The sequence below is a fragment of the Petaurus breviceps genome, unplaced genomic scaffold (assembly GCF_028583685.1).
Source record: "Petaurus breviceps papuanus isolate PSGF00001 unplaced genomic scaffold, PetGlider_PUasm1.0 90825, whole genome shotgun sequence".
Taxonomy (NCBI): domain Eukaryota; kingdom Metazoa; phylum Chordata; class Mammalia; order Diprotodontia; family Petauridae; genus Petaurus; species Petaurus breviceps.
In genome coordinates, this window is record NW_027187353.1 from 20,224,668 (window position 1) to 20,245,270 (window position 20,603).

At 47.6% G+C, this 20,603-nt stretch overlaps 1 protein-coding gene across 1 annotated transcript in view; it reads right to left on the reverse strand.

Annotated features, from left to right (window-relative positions):
- The window catches only part of ADAMTS14 (ADAM metallopeptidase with thrombospondin type 1 motif 14), a 122,265-nt gene that overhangs the window by 53,342 nt on the left and 48,320 nt on the right, over positions 1-20,603 (reverse strand). The window contains exon 4 of the mRNA XM_069071440.1: positions 12,222-12,418. Coding sequence (XP_068927541.1) covers positions 12,222-12,418 — 197 coding nt within the window. The remainder of the gene's footprint in view (positions 1-12,221; positions 12,419-20,603) is intronic.

Consider the following 20,603-nt stretch of genomic DNA (forward strand, 5'->3'; position numbering starts at 1 on the left):
AGGACCTTAGAACACAGAATGTAAGATCTAGAAGGACCTTAGAACACAGAACGTCAGAGGTGGAAGGCCTTTAGAACACAGAATGTCAGAGATAGAAGGGCCCTTAGAACACAGAATGTCAGAGAAGGAAGGGCCCTTAGAACACAGAACGTCAGATCTGGAAGGACCCTAGAACACGGAACGTCAGAGGTGGAAGGACCTTGGAACACAGAATGTCAGAGGTGGAAGGACCTTAGAACATGGAAGCATACACAAGCCTGCTCGTTGAAAAAAGATTAGACTTGACCTGTTTGGCCTCAGAGAGAAGAAACAGGAGTCAAGGGGAGAGGTGACAAAGTGCACTTAGGCTTCGTGTCATCCACAGGCCTTAGCCCTGGGACCAGGTGCAAGGGGCTCCCTGGGAGGCAGTGGGCAGCAGCAGTCCTTGATGGCTGCTTACTGGGGGGTCTGAGGGTCCTCTTTTTCAGGGATAGGTTGGATGGGGCAGCCCCTGAGGGCCCCTCCTGAGTTCTCTGATTCTGTGGCTGAGCTTATGGAGAGGGGCAGGGGCCCTAGGGGGTCCTGAGCCCCCCCTCCAGGAGCCTCAGTAGCTCTGCCTCAGGGGTTACGTTCCTGATCCATTTCCCAGCTGCCCAGGGCTGAGCCAGAGCCCTGAGGGGACAGCATGGGAAGAGCTCTGAAGGTGCTGCTTCCCCAGTGTCTGGGTCAGGGCTCAGAGTTTCAAAGGGCTCACACGGGGATGTTTATTATATCCTTCTTAAAGGTGCCCTTGTTCTCCTTGGCTCCCTGGGGCCTTTCCTGTAGCCCAGCTGGCCACTGCCCCCCGAGCCCCATGCCCCAAGCTGGTTCACCCTCCATCCCACCAGCCGCTCCTGAGAGCCCTGCTTTTCTCCTCTGTTCAGGCCACCTCACCCCAACAGGGTCCCTTTCATAAAGGTAACAATGGCCAGCATTTATCACTCACTCCTGTGTTCCAGACACTGGGCAGTATTTATGACACCAGGACTCCCAGAGTTCCTGTGAGCCTTCCGGAAATGGCATCACTCAGGGGAGAACTGACCCAGGGCTCTGAAAGCTGAGCCAAGATCCATCCCCCTGGCGCCCCACATTTCCCTTCTATCTGTCAGCCAAGGCAGCAGCCCCAGTCCTGCAAAGAGCTAGCCAAGGTCACCAGCTACAGGACCAAGCTTTCTGTGTGTTCCCTGCAGGCTGCCTCCTATCTCTCAGCTTTCCAAGCCTTACCCCCACTGAGAGAGTAAGCATGAAAGCCATATTATCCTCATTGTACAGATGAGGAAACTGAGGCTCAGAAGGGCTCATAGAATCATTGATCTACTGTGATCCAGCCCAAAATGACCCTTCCCAAGGTCACTGAGCTGATACGCACTGAGAACTGGAAATTAATCTGGGTAGCATAGCGAGAGTTCTGGATTTGGAGTCAGAGGCTATGGGTTTGAATCCAGGCTCTATTTATTAAATGTATGACCTTGGGAAAGTCACTCCTCTCTAGTCCTCAGTTTCCCCTGAAAGATGACGGACTTGAAAACAAGGTAAACAAAAGGATCCTTAGTTAAAAGGAAGCCAAAGGCTGAGGAGCTAAAATACAAATCCAACTTTGGAGCCCAGATCATTAAACCAGGACCGACCACAGATCTAGGCTGAATCTACCAACCGAGATTCAATCAGCTCTGTCGAGATTCTTAGACAGGATCACCAACCCACACGCCTATGGCCCCACTCACTGGCCCTGAAACTTTTCGGAATAAAGTCCCCTCCCAGAACACACTTCTATGTGTGTACTATTTCTCCCATTAGAATGCAAGCTCCTTGAGGACAGGGGCTGAGTTTGCTTTTGTATCTTAGCACTTAGCACAATGCCTGGCTTGTGAAAAGTGCTTCATGAAGACTTTCTTTCCCTTCCTTTTTCTTTATTCCTTCCTTTCATCCTTTCTTCTTTTTTTCCTTTCTTTCCCTCTCCTTTCTTTCTTTTCCTCCTGCTTTCTTTCTAGACAAAATGAAAAATATCACAGTAATTTAATAGCAAATACAACAAAACTAAGGAGAGGAGATAAGCTTTCACATCAAGGTTGGACACAGTCTTTCTGCTGATGCTGTAAGAGGCAACATCCCTCAGATTCCAGAATATCACTAAAAATTAAATAATCTCTTTAATTTACAGGGCAACTATATGGCGCAGTGTCAAACTCACCTTCCTGAGTTCAAATTTAGCCTCAGATTCTTACTAGCTGTGTGACCCTGGGTAAGTCACTTCACCCTGTTTGCCTCAGTTTCCTCATCCATAAAATGAACTGGAAAAGGAAATGGCAAACCACTCTGGCAAACCAGAATTTCTACCAAGAAAACCCCAAATGAGGTCACAAAGAGCAGGACATGACTGAAAAATGACTGCACAATAACGTATTTAAAGAAAAATTGTGGACAGCTAGATGGCACAGTGAATAGAGCACCAGCCCTGGAGACAGAAGGACCTGAATTCAAATTTGACCTCAGACACTTAACACTTACTAGCCATGTGACCTTGGGCAAGTCACTTAACCTCAACTGCCCTGCCTTACCCCCTCCAAAAAGAAAAAAAGAAAAATTGTGAAGAGTAGACTTAATATTGTTGGAAGATAGGCTTTATCTTCTTTAGATGTCTCAAGAGTTGAGTTTCAATCCCAGTTCTGCTGCTAACTGGCTATGTGACCTTCTCTTTTCTCCAGTAATGGGGGTGGAACTCTATTACCTACAAGGCTTCTTCCTGGTCTGCCAGTGAATGTGTGTTTTCTCCAGTCCCTCTCACAGCTGACATCCCGAGCTCTGAGGTACCTCCTGGCCTGGATGTGCTGTGACTCTCAGATCCTAGCACCAAGGTCAGGGGGCTTCCTGGAGAAGGGAAGGGGAAGAATGTCTCAGAGAAGGCAGCAGCCTCCCATGGCGAGGGGAGGGGAGGAAGAAAGGAGGTCAAATGAAAGGAAATCACTGACCAAGCGCAAAAGCTTCACCTTAGCGTGAAAGGGCTTTCTGTGAACCTTCGGTTTCAAACTGAGTTTTCTCAAGCCCCAATAATGAATATTTAACACACAACGGTGACACGCCAACAGAAAACCAGCCCTGCATTCAGGACCCGGAGTTCAGAGGGACCTGGTCCAGCTCTCGGAGATCGTGTCCATCATCGGGGAAACCTTCCCCCTGAGGTTTCGTTCTCATCGCCCAGACTTCCCAGATTGAAGGGAAACAAGGCGTGGAAGTAGATCCTAGGATGTCAGAACTAGAAGGGGGATCATTGAGTCCAACTCTATCATTTTATAGAGAAAACCAGGGCCCAGAGAGTAAAGATGAGTTAGCCTAGGTCACATCAGAGAAAGGAACCAAGTGGGAACTGGACACAAGACTGAATCTCATATTCTTTCCACTATTCCACAGACCCTATTTTAAGAAACCAAGGAGAGGGTAGGGAGTGTGAAGGGGAGGGGAGAGAGAGAGACAGAGAGAGAGAGAGAGAGACAGAGAGACAGAGAGACAGAGAGACAGAGACAGAGAGAGACAGAGAGAGAGAGACAGAGACAGAGAGAGACAGAGAGACAGAGAGAGAAAGAGAGAGACAGAGACAGAGAGACAGAGACAGAGACAGACAGAGACAGACAGAGACAGAGAGAGACAGAGAGAGAGAGAGACAGAGACAGAGAGAGAGACAGAGACAGAGGGAGGGAGGAAAGAAGGAAGGAAGGAAGGAAGGAAGGAAGGAAGGAAGGAAGGAAGGAAGGAAGGAAGGAAGGAAGGAAGGAAGGAAGGAAGGAGAGAGAAAGAGAAAAGACATTTTCAGAATAGGTCAGCTGTGGAGTCTTTTCTTGCTAAGAACTGGTGAAGAAGTAGGTTAGAAGTCGCTGCCTTTGCTGGCTCAGATGTGAACCATGCCCAAATCTCCCTAGCAACTCCAAACAATGGAGAACATAAGTGCCTTTGTATCATCAGTCAGTCCTTAGGGGGGATAACCTACCACCCAAGTGGGCAAGGGGGGCCTGTGCAGATGAGCAGTGAGAAAACAGAACTTGGAAGTGTTCTCCCCTCAGCAATCCAGTTCTATTGATAACCTCCATGAAAGGGCCCCTTTGTCTCTCTCCCATTCTCTCCCACAGTCCAGCTCAGCCTTCAGAAACAGCTCCCACCACCACCACACACACACCCAAGGAAGACTGGGCACAGGGCTCACGTTGACAGTTTTGTCAGTATCCCTGGGCAGAGGAGAAAGATCTCTAGAACCAGGTTTTCAAAACCATCTCAACCAGACACATAACTCCACAAGCAATAAAGTCCTGGAGGCAGCAAACAGTTTGAAAGGAACACCAGAGTTCTGGTGTCTGATGAAACAGATTCAGATCCTAACTGTTTCTTCCTAGTTATATCACCTTCAGCAAATAACTTTCCTTCTCTGGCCCTCAGTTTCTTCATCTGGAAAAAGAAGAGATTTACCCAGATCAGCAAAGATTCTTAACCTTTCTCTGCCAGGGACCCCTCTGGGCAGTCAAGTGAAGCCAATGGACCTTTTCTCAGAATCATGGCTATTACCTACATTCATAATGGAAGGAAATGCTAAATTTCATTTAGGGGTTAGTGAAAAGAAGGATGCCATCTTCCAGTTCCAAGTTATAGATCCTCTGAAATCTGTCCACAGAGTCCTTCCAGTTCTCAACCCCTTGACTAGATGGTCTTGGAAGCATTTCGTCAACGAAGAGACTTTAAGAATAATCTATTCTGACTCCATAACAAACAAACAAAAAAAATTATGTCCTTTACCATATAGGGAACACGCGGTCAGCTAACTTTTGCTCAAAAGCTTCCATAGAAGGGAAACCCACCGACCACCTCCCAAGCTGGCCCGTTGCATTCTGGGATAGCTGTTATTGTTAGAGGGTTTTTAGCCAAAATATGCTGCCTTGTAACCACCACTCACTGCTCCAAATTGTGCCCTCTGGGGCCAAGCAGAACATTTTAAATCCTTGTTGCACATAACAGCCATTCGCATCATTAAAGACAGCTCTCACACCCCCCCCCCCCCGAGTCTTCTATTCCCTAGGAAAAGTAGCCCCAGGAACTTCAAGCAATCCTGGCATGGCAGGAATTTGACAGCCCCTCACCAGCCCAGGCGCTTTCCTGGGACACTCTTCAATGCCGCCCAGAATTAACAGCCATTTCTTAGCTGCCCACTGTGTGCCTGGCGCGTAGTAGGGGCTTAGTAAACACTGGTTTATGAAGCTGGCTGGCTAACAATACCCCCTAATGTGGTCTGACTCTAACCACCTAATTCTCTTTGGCTCTTTCTCCCTCAAAATCCTATGATCCTTCTCAGGTTGGTGTCTCTGGGTCCCCTTTCTCTCACCTAATCCATCCTGAAGTCAGCCAGATTTATCATGCTTAAACCTTTCTTTCAACATGACACTCCCTTGTATAAATACCGAGATTAAAGCCATAATCATCAAAGTTCTTAGATTCTAGTTTAAAAAAAATTACATCAGAGAGATGGACTGGATGGGACCCAAATAGAAATAAGCAACAGCAGGAGCCCCGTGTTGGATGAGCCCCCCTCTCAGTGATTGGTGGAAGGGCCACCTCTTTCAGAGGGGACTCCTGGGCCATAATGGGAAGTGCATGTTACATATTGTCACTGGACTAATTGCTTTTGCTAAATTCTTTTGCTTTGTTACAAGAAAGGGTTCAATTGGGGTAGGGGGGAGTTGGGGTATTTCCAGAAATGACTGAAGTGTAAAAAACAGAGCAATCATAGAATTTTTATTTCAATTTGTGATGATCCATGGCACAAGATTCAATCTAAATTCCTATGCCTGGTTTTCAAGCTTCCCCATCTCCAATCTGACATAGCTCCCAGCCCACCCAACAGAAAGCCTCACTGCCCTTAATATCTGCTCCCCTATTTTTTCAATATCCCCTCACAAACACCAGGTGTTATTGGGCATTTTTCCCCTTTCCCTACAAGATGACATATAGATGCATGACTGTGGATGATAGGTAGAATTTCTTCCAGCTTTCAGTTATTCTAATCATATGCTCTTAACAGTCAGTCCTCCAAGGCTAAAATATCTATACTCCCCCCCCAGGGTTGTATGTGAACACTACTGTGTCTTTCCAAATGAAAGAAGCTGATATTTGTAGTCCATGACCCCTTTGATGATTGTAGCTGGCCTCCTTTGGAACTTCTCCAGCTCCATTTGCCCCAGGGCATGAGTCAATATTCTAGGTCAGGGGCTGGACCAACCTCCCACATCGGCTAAAAACATCCAGTATATCCCAACTACTACTGCCGGTCACCCTCGAAGAAATGAAATGCCAACATTTTAGTTCACGCGGCTGCCCAGGCCTAGAATAAATTCTGTGTGAAAATGAGAAGTTTTCCTCAGGGGTCAGAATATTGCCCTGAGCTCCAACCCCTACTCTGATTTCCTACTGTTTGCAACAAGCACAAGCAAGGAAGAGCTCAGTACAGGTAACTCCCTGGAGGGGACTCTCAGGATGCTCCTTCTACATCTAATAGGGAGTGAGCAGATGTTTAAGCCATTCTGACACTGCCTTCCGTGTTGGCATATGCCCTGGCAAGACCAGTCCATGCACAGTGCAGCATGTATGACAGTAGGTAATGATGCAGATGGCAGGGAAGGCTCTGAGAAAGCTCAAATGATTTGATGGTGGGTGGTGACAGTTCCTATAGGCAGCTCCCTCACCAGGTGGTCTCTGGGTAAATCCCGTGCCTAGGTTCTATGCTACCTTGGACATATCTGAGAGAGGACCAGAGAGACAACGCTGTGCTCTGGAGATTCACGCTTAGTACTACAGGCAATCTAAAAAGGAATGCCAGTGCTCAATCCTCCAGCAAAAGGAGAGTGCTGGATCTGGAGTCAGGAAGACCTGAGTTCAAATCCCACCTCAGACACTCACTGGCTATGTGACCTTGAGCCACTAATTAACTTCCCGGTGCCTCATTTACCTCGTCTGTAAAATGAGGAGGCATTTGCTGGTCTCTGAGGTCCCTCCTAGCTTCAGCACTCCACACCAGGCAAGCAAGCACCTGGTCATGTCCTACTATCTCATCAAGTCAGTTATGAACACCTTGTATCCCCAACTAGACTAGAAGCTTCTCAAGGCAAGGAGCACATCTTATATTAATTTTGTATCTCTCCCAGTCTATAGCACAGTTCTTTGTTCAAGACTAGGTGCTTGAATGATACTTTGTGATGGATGAATGATGAATGAATGAAAAATTACTCAGCATGAGTGAGTGCAGCTGCCCAGCTGACCTCAAGGCTCATATCCCTTGGTTAATGCCGTAGATCTATGGTAGCACTGAGTGAACAAAGCTGATGCTCATTCCAGTGACTCTATTGCCCATTCTGTAAAGTACTGACTCCTTGGTCTGGCATTCAAGGCTCCTCACAATCCAGTGCTGCCCCACCTCCCCTGTTTTGGATCATGGTGTTCCCTTCCCCCACACTCCACAGTCCAGCTGAACTGGACCACACTATCCCCTGAGCCCTCTCCTTCCTTGGTACTTTGGCTCACTCTGTGCTCCATGCCTGCCACCCCTCACTTCACCTGTTGAGTTCTAATAGGCCCTTTGAAACTTGATTCTAATGTCCCCCACTCCAGGAAGCCCTCCTTCATTCCTCAGGAGTGAGCTCTTCCCAGTGGCAATCCCACAGTCCTTTGCTTTGCCCCCTCTCTAATGGACTCACCATGCACTCCCATGTGTTCTCCTTAGCTGTGCTGGTGTATTACTAGCTAGTAGACTGAAAGCTCTGTAAAAATGACTTAACTTTGTCATCTGCCCTGCTCTAAGAACAGGGCTCTACACACTGCATGTAGGAATGTGGAGTATTTGCAGATGAATAAATGCCTCCTAAATGATCAATAAATGAATTAATGGAAGAATTAAATTGAATGCTCAGGGTAAGAACCAGCTGGCCAGCTGGCCCAGCCTCCTCTCCCAGGACCTGCAGACTTAGTGATGCCACAGCCTTATCAAGACTGACACTGGGAGAAGAGCCAGGAAGGAAGACTGGAGAGAGAGCTGAACTTGGCATTCCAAGGACGTGGGTTCCATCCTGCCCCTGACAACGACCTGCTCCATGACCCTCGCAAATGTAGAGAATCCCAAAGCCTCAGAATTGGGAGGAACCTCAGGAGTCAATCCCTTATCATCTCTGAGTCTCGGTAACTCCCCAGTTCTTATCTCCAAAGTCTTGGTTGGAAGCCCCATGCTTGGGAAATCACATCTCCCTGGTGTATCTGAATCCAGCATTTCTTCTGTGGCTATGTGGACTGGAAGCCTCTCCAAGAGATAGTAAGAGGGAACCAGAAGACAAGACCCTGAGACAAAGGGCTGAATCCTCATTAGCTTATCCTCCCCCTCCACCAGTCCTCACTCTAAACACACTCCCCAAAATACAGAGAGGCAGACAGATGGCATGGGCAGAGTCTGGTATGTGGGGTACAGTCTGCCAGATATCTGCTTCCAGTTCTCTGGCATAGCTCCAGCTAAAATCCTTAGGGTTTGGGCAGAGGAAAGCTCTGGTTGGGCCTCTCTCCTCTCTGGGAGCTCTGCATAGACCTGAGTCTACCCAGAAGGAGGGGTCTGGTCTAAATGACCTCTAGGGTCTCTAAGCTTTCAATCCATGACAGCATTTGTGTTTCCCCTCAGTCTTCTCTTTCAAGCTAGACAGCTCTGGCTGACTCCTCTGTCTGAGATTCAGAGACTTCCACCAAATGGAGGAAGCTGTTCCAGAAGAGGGCTCTACATCACACTGAGACCTGAGGGTCTTAGTAGACCTCAAGCTCAGCACCATACATACCAGGTTTAAAAAAAAAAAAAAAAGAGTAAAGTCATGTTAGGCTATATTAATACAGGCATAGTGTCTAGGTGGAAGGGTGTTGTGTTCAGTTCTGTATGCCATATTATAAGAAGGGTGTGGATAAGCTACACAGAATCCATGAAAGGCCAACTTGGCCTAGAAATTGCCATATAAGGAGTGAATGAAAGTTCAGCCTAGAGAAGAAAAGATTGGAGGGGGATAGGGTTCATATCACTTATTTAGAGCTAGAAGGGACCTGAGGCGGTCATCTAGTCACTCCCCTTCCTTCCATAGACAAGAGAATTGAGGATTCGTAAAATGACTTGTCCAAGGTCACACAGGGAGTAAATGGATGAGCCAGTATTTGGACATTGCTCAACTCCACTGATCTCCCAGGACTCTCCGGGTTGTCATGTATGTGTGAAGAAGGATCAGCTTTGCTCAGCTTGGCCCCAGAACGCAGGCCTGGAAGCCACGGGTGGGAACAACGGACGGACAGAGAGGCAGATTTCAGATTAACGACATCTCAGCGTCACACAGCTAATAAATGGCTGAGCCAGAACTTGAACCCATATCTTCTCATCGTTTGTCCTTCATTCTCAAAGAGGACCAACAACATCACAAGAGTGAAGCCTTGACGGTCAAGTTCAAGGCCTTTTTCACTCCCGAAACAAAGGGTTCAGACACATTCATAAACACCTGCTGTATACCAAGCCCTCAGACAGAGGAGGCCCAGAGAAAATGGGAACCAGCCCCTGCCCTCAAGGAAAGGCGACACATCAGGGGAGTGCCAGCCAGGACACAGCCTCCTTCTAACTGACAACACAATGGGTCTTCCCGTACAACCATTTTCTTTTTCTTATTTGTGCTGGAATGTCTTCCTGTTGAGGCTTGCCAAGTTCGGAATCAATGTAAAAAGACAATGGCCTGGAAGCCTTGTATCAATCAGAGTTATCATTATCTCGATGTCTGCAACAGAGCCCTGCTCAGGTACAGATTACACTCAGTGACCTCAGGGCTCTCTGCCAGCTCCACAGCCCAGGAGTCGGCCTAATTGCACCCAAACCATCAGCTCATTAACGCTGACTCTTCTCTTTATTTCTTCCCTTCCTCCTCCAGCCTTCCCCTAGACACTTTTCCAGGGTAAAGAGCCCCCCCTCCTCCCTCCTTGGTCTCACACTAATGGGATTAGCTTTCAGCTGGGTGGTCTTGGGTGTGGACGGTGATTTATAGATTCTGGGCTGGTGGTCAAGCACTGACTCGTGCCTTCCAGTCCATGAAGGACAGATTTTTCCACCGAAGGGCCACACTTCATCACAACATTTCAAGTGGTCAAAAAAGAGTAACAGACAAACAAAAAGCTGCCAATGAGAAGGCTTTCTGGGTTCCTGCCCAGCTCGAGTTGGGGTGGTCTGAGCAGATTCCTCCCCAGTCTAGTCCATGGGACGGCCAGCCCTTCAGAGTGACAACCATTAGAAACGATTTTACTTTAGCTGAGTAGAAATCGGTCACATGCTTCTGCCCATCAGTGTATGTTCTTTCTAGCTGGGAGAGGGAGGGGGTGAGAATGTGGGGGAGGGGCAGGCTCAGTGGCGGTTCCGCTGCTGAGTCTTCAGGGAATTCTCACTATCCAGATGCCCTCTTTGATAGACACTCATCAGGAAAGACTGTACTTACCACAAGCCCTGACTCCCCCTGCTCCTAACTCCCAGCTAGGACTGACCTTGAAATCTAAAAGGCATTGACTTTGGAGCGAGAGAGCCTGCCAAGACCTAGCAAGGATTTCACTTACAGGTCCCTTCTGGTGTCCAGATATTGCTTGGGTCTGGAATCCAGCAGCTGACCATAGAAGAAGTAGCCTAGTTCCAAGTCAATGTCCCAAGGGATGGACAGCAGCAGCAGCAGCAGCACAGATTGCTTCCGCTGGGAGTCCCTGGGGCTATGTGCACAACTCATTACATTTTTTAATCCAAGTAAAACACTCTAGTTCAGGAATTGGTGGGATGCCAGGTGTGATCCCGAGGTGTCAGAAGCAAAGGGAGAGAGAGGAAGCAGAAGGAGGAGGAAGAATACAGGACCAGAGGTCTTCAGAGGAGTACCAAGGGAGAGAGGAGGTGCGGAAATGACAGGAGAAGGCAACTCCTCCCTCTGCAGAGTCAGGGCCCTATGGGTATGGAAGACGCATAAGAACCAGGGCTTCCTCCACTATCTCCCATCGCTTCCCCATTCCCTAAGCCTGGAGAGGTACAGGGCAGACAGAAAGCACGGCTTTCATAGCCAGAAGATCCCTGACACTACCCCTGTGTCCTTGAGTAAGTCACCTTTGGCCTCCCAGTTCTAGATCTCATCTCCGATAGCTCATCTGTTGAATTTCCCAGTACAATTCACAGGCTACCTCCTTTCTTAATCTTTCTTCCTCCTCCCATCACCTTTCCTGTGAGTGCTGTCCTATTTTCTCATGACCTCACCTGGTTTTTCATGTGTCTAGTACCCTCATTCCCCTCCCCCAGATAGAGTATAGAGTGTAAGCTCCTTGAGGGGAGTGATTCTCACTTTTGTCTCTGTACCCTCAGTGTCTAGCACAGAGCAAGGAATTAATAAATGACTGATCGAGCAGTCATGTGCTGTGGAGTATTAGAGTATTATAATCATGGATTCCTGACTCATCCCCTTACTAGAGAGTAAACTCCATGAAGGCAAGAACCCTGCCTTACCGAAATTTTCTGTTACCCACGCCTCCTAGCACAGTATTCTACATGGAGCAAGCACTGAATACACACATTCTACACACTTGTTGAATGAATAAAGGAGGAGGGAAGGAAGGAAGGAAGGAAGGAAGGAAGGAAGGAAGGAAGGAAGGAAGGAAGGAAGGAAGGAAGGAAGGAAGGAAGGAAGGAAGGGAGGGAGGGAGGGAGGGAGGGAGGAAATTCACCCAGAGGAGCCACAGCCACAACAGAGGCCATTCCTCCATACACTTTCTCTACTTTTTGCTTCTTGTAGCCGCCACTCCCTCTCCTGATTCGTGCTCTCCCTTCTCCCCTCTGCCTCCTGCAAGGTTCCGTGTAAATTCCGCCTTCTGCACAGTGCCTGTCCCATTCCACTCCTGCCTTACAAAGTTCCCTTCCATTTACACCCCATGTTGTCTCCCCATCTGGAATGGGAGCTCCCTGAGGGCAGGGTCTCCTAGGAGAGCAGGCCTTTCTCTGTGTCCTTGGCACTCAGCACAGAGCCCGGCGGACAGTGAGCGCTTAATAAGTGCCTGCTGAGAGGGTGACAGAATGACGGCCGGGGCTCTGGCCTGGCCTGGCCTGGCCTCGCAGCAGACCCTCTCCCAGCCCCGAGGTGGGGGGCCTCACTCACTATGTTCATGAGGGTCAGGACGTAGTTCTGCACATGCTCCTTGCCGTGGAAGCGCACCACCGAGTCGTCCACAGCCAGCAGCACCTCAATGGTGTAGTCGCCCGGCCTGGCGTGACGCCGCGTCCGCTGGGCCTCTCCCAGTTGCTTCACCACCGAGCCCAGCAGGTTGGGGAGCTCCCTGGGACCAAAGTCTGGGACTGCAAAAGGGGAAAGGCTGTGGTCAGGACAGCATGAGAGGCTTAACCACACACTCAGGACACACATGAACACACGCACACACACAAACACACATGCACACGGGTGCACGCACACACACGAGCCTTCCTCTGGGCCAGGCAAACACAAGGACTCAGACCAACTTCTTGGCCTTAAGGAACCAAGCATATCTCTGAGGCAATGCAATCAACTGCAAGGGACTCTGGGATAAAAGCCAGGGTTCGAGTCCCAGCTCAATCCTTAACTTACTCTATGACTCTGGACAACTCATTTCTGCTCCCTGGGCCTCAGTTTCCAGACTTATAAAATCACAGGTTGGACTGGATGGCCTCTAAGATCTCCTCTGGCTGGTGCAGTCTGCCCTAAAATCATCCCCCGGGCTCATGAGACCTTCCTCCCCATCACACACTCTGGTTCAGTGACCCAGCCTTCCTATGCCTCACACAAGACATTACTGTCTCCTGTCTCCATTTAGGTGGAGGGCAGGGGACGGTGCTGAGGACGCATATAAGTCAATCATTTTTGTTTTCATCACTGAAAGGAGCTTGGCCCCCAGGTGATAAGTGTCTTCAGCCACAACAATGCACAAGGTCTAGAGTGGTGCCGACCACCACCCAAGGAAAGTTCAGGATCCTTAGCCTGGCATTCAAGGTCCCCTGCCATCTGATGCCCCTCATGTTTTAGCCTTAGCTCCCATGACTCTTCAGCAAATACTATTGGAAGTTCCCACCAAACTGGACTGCTTGTCATGCCCTGAATTTTCCCACCCCAGGGTCTTTGCTCACTTTTTTCCTATGCCTGGAATGCCGTTCCTTCATTTCCCTTTTCACTTGCTGAACTTCTGCCTATCCTAGAGTCCAGCTCAAATACCGCCTTCCCTGGTCCCCAGGTTAGAAACAACCTTCCCCCTTTTATTTTGGGATGTTTCCTTAGTTGATACAAATCACCACTGATCCATGCCTGACCATCCTTCCTCACCCTTGTGCCTGCCTTCCCTTAACTTCACTCAAGGGAGTCAACCCAGCATGCTGGAGGCCTTCCTCCCTTCTCTGGACCTTACAAGGCATTCATGGAGCATTTGCTATATGACCCACCCATCTTCTTTCTCAGTTAGACATTCCTTTGATGACATTCTTGACTCAGGTTCTTCAAAGGTCTCTATTTGGTATGTGTTGCTGGCCGTTCACACACACCACCCGCCTCTCCCATTGCCCTCTTGACCAATGCTCATGTTTAAATTTTCAGCAACTATAACGTTCCATGACCAACAGATAGTGGAAGAATATTGCTATTAAGAAAATAGGGCTGGGGCGGCTAGGTGGCCCAGTGAATAGAGCACCGGCTCTGGAGTCAGGAGAACCTGAGTTCAAATCTAGCCTCAGACACTTAACACGTACTAGCTATGTGACCTTGGGCAAGTCACTTAACCCCAATTGCCTTTGGTTCCCCCCTCCAAAAAGCAAAAAAAAAGAAAAAGAAAATAGGGCTCTCTTAACTTGACAAACAGTAGGTACTTACTAGGTGCTTGTTGAATGAGTGAATAAATGAACAAATGAAAGGGCTATCTGCTGAGGCAGAGGGTTCTGCTGTCCACTGGTGGACAGAAGTGCCGACTCCATGGCTCCCCAAAGGGCTGAAACAAGCAAGCTCATTCAGTCTGAGCAGGACCACCATTAAGCTATCTTTGGCCAGAACCAGGGTTTCTCCAGGAAGGACTTCTCAGGCGTGGCACATTCCGGACGTGAAGTGTCGAGGGATATGGAACACAGCTGCCCTGAACAGCCAGCTGCCTGCCCGGCCCGAAGCTCCTCCAATAACTGCTGACCAAGGGTCCCCCTCTGGATGCTTGTCATTGCTCCAGCAAAATTCCCTAATCCTTTGGCTGGGGAATGCTCACGTCAGGGAGGCCCGGGCCTTTCCCTTTTTTTGGCAGCTGACCACAGGAAGACTCTGACTCCAGCAAGACAGAGAGACCTGCATCAAGGAACTCTTGCAACCTGAGCCCTGAGCTAACTGCAACGGGCAGCAGCCACACTGGAGCTAAGGTCGGGATGGGGAGAGAAATCTAAGGATTCTCCCCACTCCAGCATTTTACATTCTAAAAGCCAATCCTTGAGCTCTGACGTTCTCTGTTCTAAGGTCTCTCTGAGCAGCTAGGTGGCGCTGCAGCCAATAAAGTGCTTGGACTCATCTTCCTGAGTTCAAATCCAGCCTCAGACACTTACTAGCTGTGTGACCTGGGCAAGTCACTTCATCCTCTTTGCCTCAGTTTCCTCATCTGTAAAATGAGCTGGAGAAGGAAACAGCAAACCTATTCATTATTTCTGCCAAGAAAACCCCAAATGGGGTCATGAAGAGTCAGACCCAACAGAACAAAAACAGCAAAGGTCTCTCTGAGCTCTGGCATTCAATGTACTACATTCCACATAGCTCTGATATTCTATGGGATAGACTCATAATAATAATAACTAGCATGAATGCAATGCTTTAAGTTTTACGAATCACTTTAGATGCATTATCTCATTTCCTTATCACAACAACCTTGGGAGGTAAATTATCCCAATTTTACAGATGAGGAAACTGAAGCAGACAAAACAAAGGTCAAGTGACTTGCCCAGGGTCACACAGCTAGTAAGTGTCTGAAGCCAGATTTTATCTCAGATCATCCTGACTCCAGGTCATTTAACCTCTCTGTGCCTCAGTTCCCTCACCTGTAAAATTTGGTTAATAGTCCTTTAGCACTCAATTCACTGGGTTGTAGTGAGGCTCAAGTGAGGTAATGTCTGTAAGGACATCAAAGTCTGTAAAGTTCCATTTAAATGTACACCATTATTATTCAATGTGTTAGCATCCTTTAGAGCGGAAGTTCTTTTTTGTTTTTGTTTTTGTTTTGTTTTTACCATGGGATCTACCACCTGTAGATAGATTTGGAGGGGCCCATGAACTGGTTTTTAAAATATTTTGATAAGTATATTTCATATTAAAGTTTTTTTGTAATCAGATGTGTTTTATTTTATTTACTTATTTTATTCATTCCTTGAAGAGGTCCACAGGTGTCACCAGACAGGTGAAGGATCCAGTGCCCCAAAAGGGTAAGAAACCCTGATGCAGAAGGTCATTGAGACCTGTGGCCTTCAAAACATTAATAAGAGGCCTCCCCAGTCAGAGTCCCAAGTTCAGCCCAATGATTAGGTAACCTGACTTTAACACTGAACAGACTGTTTGCTGTGGGTGGGACAGCCTCAGGCTCTGGCTCCCTCACCAGCTCCAATCCAAATTAATTCAGTGAGCATTTATAAAGTATCTACTATGTGCCAGATGCTGAGCTAAGCATTGGTTATACAAAGACTAAAACTAGACAATCTCTGCCCTCAAGGAGTTTACACTCTATGGATATAATCATTCATTCTTCTGCTCTCCAGGTCACACATCCTCCATTAGGAGCAAAGATTTCAAGATGGAAGGGATCTTGGAGATCATCAAGTCCAACCCTCCTCCTCTACCTTCCCCTCTCCTGCTCCATAACTGGAGATGAAGAAACTTAGGCACAGAAAGAGTAAGTGATTTGCCCAAGGTCACACAATGTCTGAGGTAGGATTTGAACCCAGATTTTCCAGGTCCTATCTACGTCATGCCTTCAAACATTCTTAATTGGTATATTTCTAGTCCTTCCACCATGCTAACTACCTTTCTCTAGTTTCTTTAGTGCTACGGATAGAGCATTAGACCTGGAGTCAGAAAAAACTGAGTTCAAATCCAGCCTCAGACACTTACTAGCTGTGGAACCCTGGGTAAGTCATTTAACTCTATTTGCCTCAGTCTCCTCATTTGTAAAATTAATTGGAGGAGGAAATGGCAAACCACTCCAATATCTTTGCCAAGAAAATCCCAAATGGGGTCACTAAGAGTTGAACTTGACTGAAATGACTGAACAACAACAAAATAATGCTATGATTTAGGATCAAAAGACCGGACTTCAAATCCTAGTCTTGGAGGCATGGTGGACAGAGAGCTGCACCCAAAGTTAGGAAGACCTGAGTTCAAATCAGGCTCTCAGAAACTAGCTGGGTGACTCTGGACAAGTCACTTAATCTCTGTTTGTCTCAGTTTTCTCATCTGTAGAATGGTAATAATAATAATAGCCCCTACCTCCCAGGGTTGTTGTGAGGAACAAATGAGGGAATATTTGTAAAGCACTTAGCATGGTGCCTGACACATACATAGTAGGTGCTATATAAATGCCAACTATTGTGCTTGGCACATAGTAGGTGCTATAAAAGGCTAACTATTGTGCCCAGCACATAGTAGGTGCTATAAACCACTAACTATTGTGCCTGGCACATAGTAGGTGCTATCAAATACTAACTATTGTGCCCGGCACATAGTAGGTGCTATAAACCACTAACTATTGTGCCTGGCACATAGTAGGTGCTATAAAATACTAACTATTGTGCCTGGCACATAGTAGGTGCTATAAAACACTAACTATTGTGCCTGGCACATAGTAGGTGCTATATAAATGCCAACTATCATCGTCATCAATTTGTCGATATCCTTCCTGAAATGTGACACCTAGAATTGAACACAACTCTCTAGATGTGGTCTGACCATGGCAGAGGACAAAGAAATTGTCGCCATCCTCACTCTAGGCCCTGTTTACATTAATGTAGCCCAAGAAACAGTGGCTCCCTGTGGCTCTCATGTCCTTTTGTTGGTTCATCTTCAGTCCAAAGCCAACCACTGAGCCCCAGTTCCCCAGGTCTCACATTTGTAGGCACTAGGTATTCCTTTCTAGAATTCAGACACTCAGAGTAACATGGAGACTTTCCTTCATCACCAAGTCTTTATAAAATACATTACTTAGTTGATGAGTGGACTCTGATCCCTTGGCCGTCGACCTCAGGGGAATATCCCCATTTGTTCAGATGGGGAGGGTCTTTTTCACACACACACACACACACACACACACACACACACACACACACACACCCACCACCACCACCACCAGAAGGCTTTGACTCAGTAAAGAACATTAAATACAGCCAGGCACCAATCTAAATTCCCTTCTGCCACCCCACCCCTCATCTCTAACTTTGGCCTAAGGTTCACTCCTCTTCATCAGCATCATCCCAAAAATAACTGAGCCCAAGGCATGGGAGTTCAAGAAATTCTTTCCCTATTTTTACCTCCCTCCCCTTTTCTTTCTAAAGAGATAGTGTTGTAGGCTGGTTGCCAAGTCTTTGGCAAATTCTAACACAGTATCCTCTGAGCCCATAACTCCAAATTCAGAGCAGGACAGAATGGAGCAGTGGTGAAATGAGGCAGAGGAAAAGGTAGGGGAGGAAAAGATTCTCCTTCCCTGATACCCCAAACCCTAATTTAGCCCAATAGACCCCCTTTGTCCTCCATTTCTGGAGACCACGGCATTGGGTGGGTGGTTTTCCATCACTGATGGTCATAAGGTCATCCAGAGCAGGAATGGATCTTCAAGGTCTTGATTTTACAGATGAAGAAACTGGGAACCAAAGTCAGACAGGTAGTGAATAGCAGGATTTGACCTCTGAGCTCAGCAGTCTATGTTCAGCATCCTTCCTATGCATCATTCAAGCATAGGCTGGATGCCCATTTGTCAGGAAGAGTGTCAAAAGACTCCAATTCAATTCAAAGCATTGACTGAGACCTACTATGTGCCTTCTAACTGCTGCAGATAAAAAACCAAAAAGGAAATCATTCCTGTCCTCAAAGACCACTGTCTGCTCAGAGGGGAAGGGGGCAGGGTCAGTCTATGCTCATCTAATTAAGCACAAAATAAATGCAAAGCGATTTAGGTCAGTCCACAAGAATTTATTAAGTACTAATTATGTGTCAGACTCCAGGCATACAAAGACAAAAACAACCCTTGCTCAAGGACTCGTTAGATGACTGGCTTCTGAAGTCCCTTCCAGCTCCAAGATTCCATGATTCTCTAATGAGAATATTGTAATAACAATAATAATAGCTGACATTATCACAAGCTCAAGTTCCAGAAACAGGGTAGTACAGGGGTAGAGCGACATGCCTGGAGTCCAATCCCATGCCTGGGTACCTGTCAGTTTTGCATCCAAGAACAAATCATTGAATTTCTCCAAGCCCCAGTTTCTTTATCTGCAAAACTGAGATAATAGTTCCCATAGTATCTGCCTCACAGGGTAGTTGTGAGGATCAAATACAAAGTAAGTCAGAAAATATAAAACAAATGTCAGTTACTATTATCATTATTATTATTATTATTTTATTACACAGCATTTTCAGCTTAGAAAATGCTTCATACACACTATCTTATCTGGGTTAAACCCTGGGTTAAACTAGCTTTGTGACCCTGGGCAAGTCACTCAACTCTTTTATGACTTGGTTTTCTCTTCCGTAAAATGAGACAGTTGGCCTGGATGGCTTCTCAGCTCCCTTCTAGCTCTAAATCTATGAACCTATGACCCTCGCAACTACCCTGTGGTACTATAGGTATTATTATACCCATTTCTCAGAAGGGGAAACCAAAGCACAAAGACGTGTGAATTGTTCAAGGTCAAGCAAGTAGGAAGGGTTAGCTAAGACTCCAGCCCAGGTCTTCTGACTGGAGTTCAGGGCTCTTTGCCCTAGGTCACATCACCAGGATCACAGCTTCCCTCTCCCCAAAGGAGATGATGGCTTTCCCTTTCTGCCCAGAAGGGGACTTAAACGAATTTAGCCCCAGGAGACAAGCCACCAACCAAGTCCCAGGTTGGATTCTAAGCCTGCACACCAACCTCCTAGAAAGATTCCAAAAGGTCACCCTGCCATCCCAAACAGGTGAGACCAGTCTCCCCGGGCTTCCCTTTCACCCACCAACTCAAAGACCTTCCCCACAGCCTCTGAACTTTCCCCTCTTTTATTAGCAGCTCTTAAAGAGCAGCTGGTGCCTTGTGAAAAGCTCCTATTTTAAGACAATTGAGCCTTGGGGTTTCCGTGAGTTTCCCAATTCCATCCTTAGCCACTCCCAAGCTACTGGTTTCAAGAAAGAACATGCCTGTTCTGGAGGACCGTCATCTCTCTACATAAACAGATCTTCACACCTTCTTCTGGCCCAAAGGCAACTCCTGGTCAGGTTCAATCAGGGGCAAGCACTTGGTCAATGACTGCAGAGCAGGATCACCTCTGACTGACAAGACTAGGGAAACTGATGCTTCCCCAAGTGATCCCTGAAGGGTCCGCAAGCTGTTTAGGGGCATGACCAACTCTCACCTGCCAGGATTGAAGGGATCAAAGCACTCTGCAGAAGGTATGGAGGAACAGCTAGGTGGGGCAGGGAATAGAGCGCCGGCCCTGGAGTCAGGAGGACCTGAGTTCAAATCCAGCCTCAGTCACTTGACGTATTTACTAGCTGTGTGATGTTGGGCAAGTCACTTAACCCCAATTGCCTTGCCTTCTCCCGTCCAAAATTTAAAAAACAAAGGTAGAGAGGGAAGGAGACAAAAAAGCAAGGGCCCCAGAGACAGAAGTAATGGGAAGGGCCTGCACATTTCCTCCAACTATGGAACAGACCTAGCTGACAAGCAAGATTTAGCACTGTGCCTGGTATGCAGAAGCACTTAAGAAATGTTTGTTGACTGACAAAATGTTTATGGACTGATGATGGGAAGAGGCTCACACAGAACAGCAGCACAGGATAGCGGATAAAGTGCAAGACCCAAGTTCAAATCTTGTCCTTTGGTTTACAGGTGAAGAAACTGAGGCCCAGGGAGCTTAAGTGACTTGGCTGCACCACCAGAGGCAGGATCCAAGCCCGGGGCCTCCAGACTGAATCCGGAGCTCCTTCCCTGGCAGCTGGGGGCCTGCTTCTGAAGCCTGCACTGAGCCCAGCAGGCCTGAGATCCCAAGGGGGAGAGGAAGAGAGCACCAACGGGCAGGGTGTTTATCGGCCAGCATGGTCATTGTTACACCTCTGTGGGTGTGCCCCAGGTCCAGTCAGGCCCCTCAGAACATCATAGCGGCACACAGAAAGAATGAGCACCTCCGAGCCTTTATTTGGATAGGAGGAGTTCTACTAGATGCAAAGAATTCTCTGTGTGCATGTGCATGATGGGGGTGCAGGGGAAGAGTGGGGGGAAGGAAGGAAGGAAGGAAGGAAGGAAGGAAGGAAGGAAGGAAGGA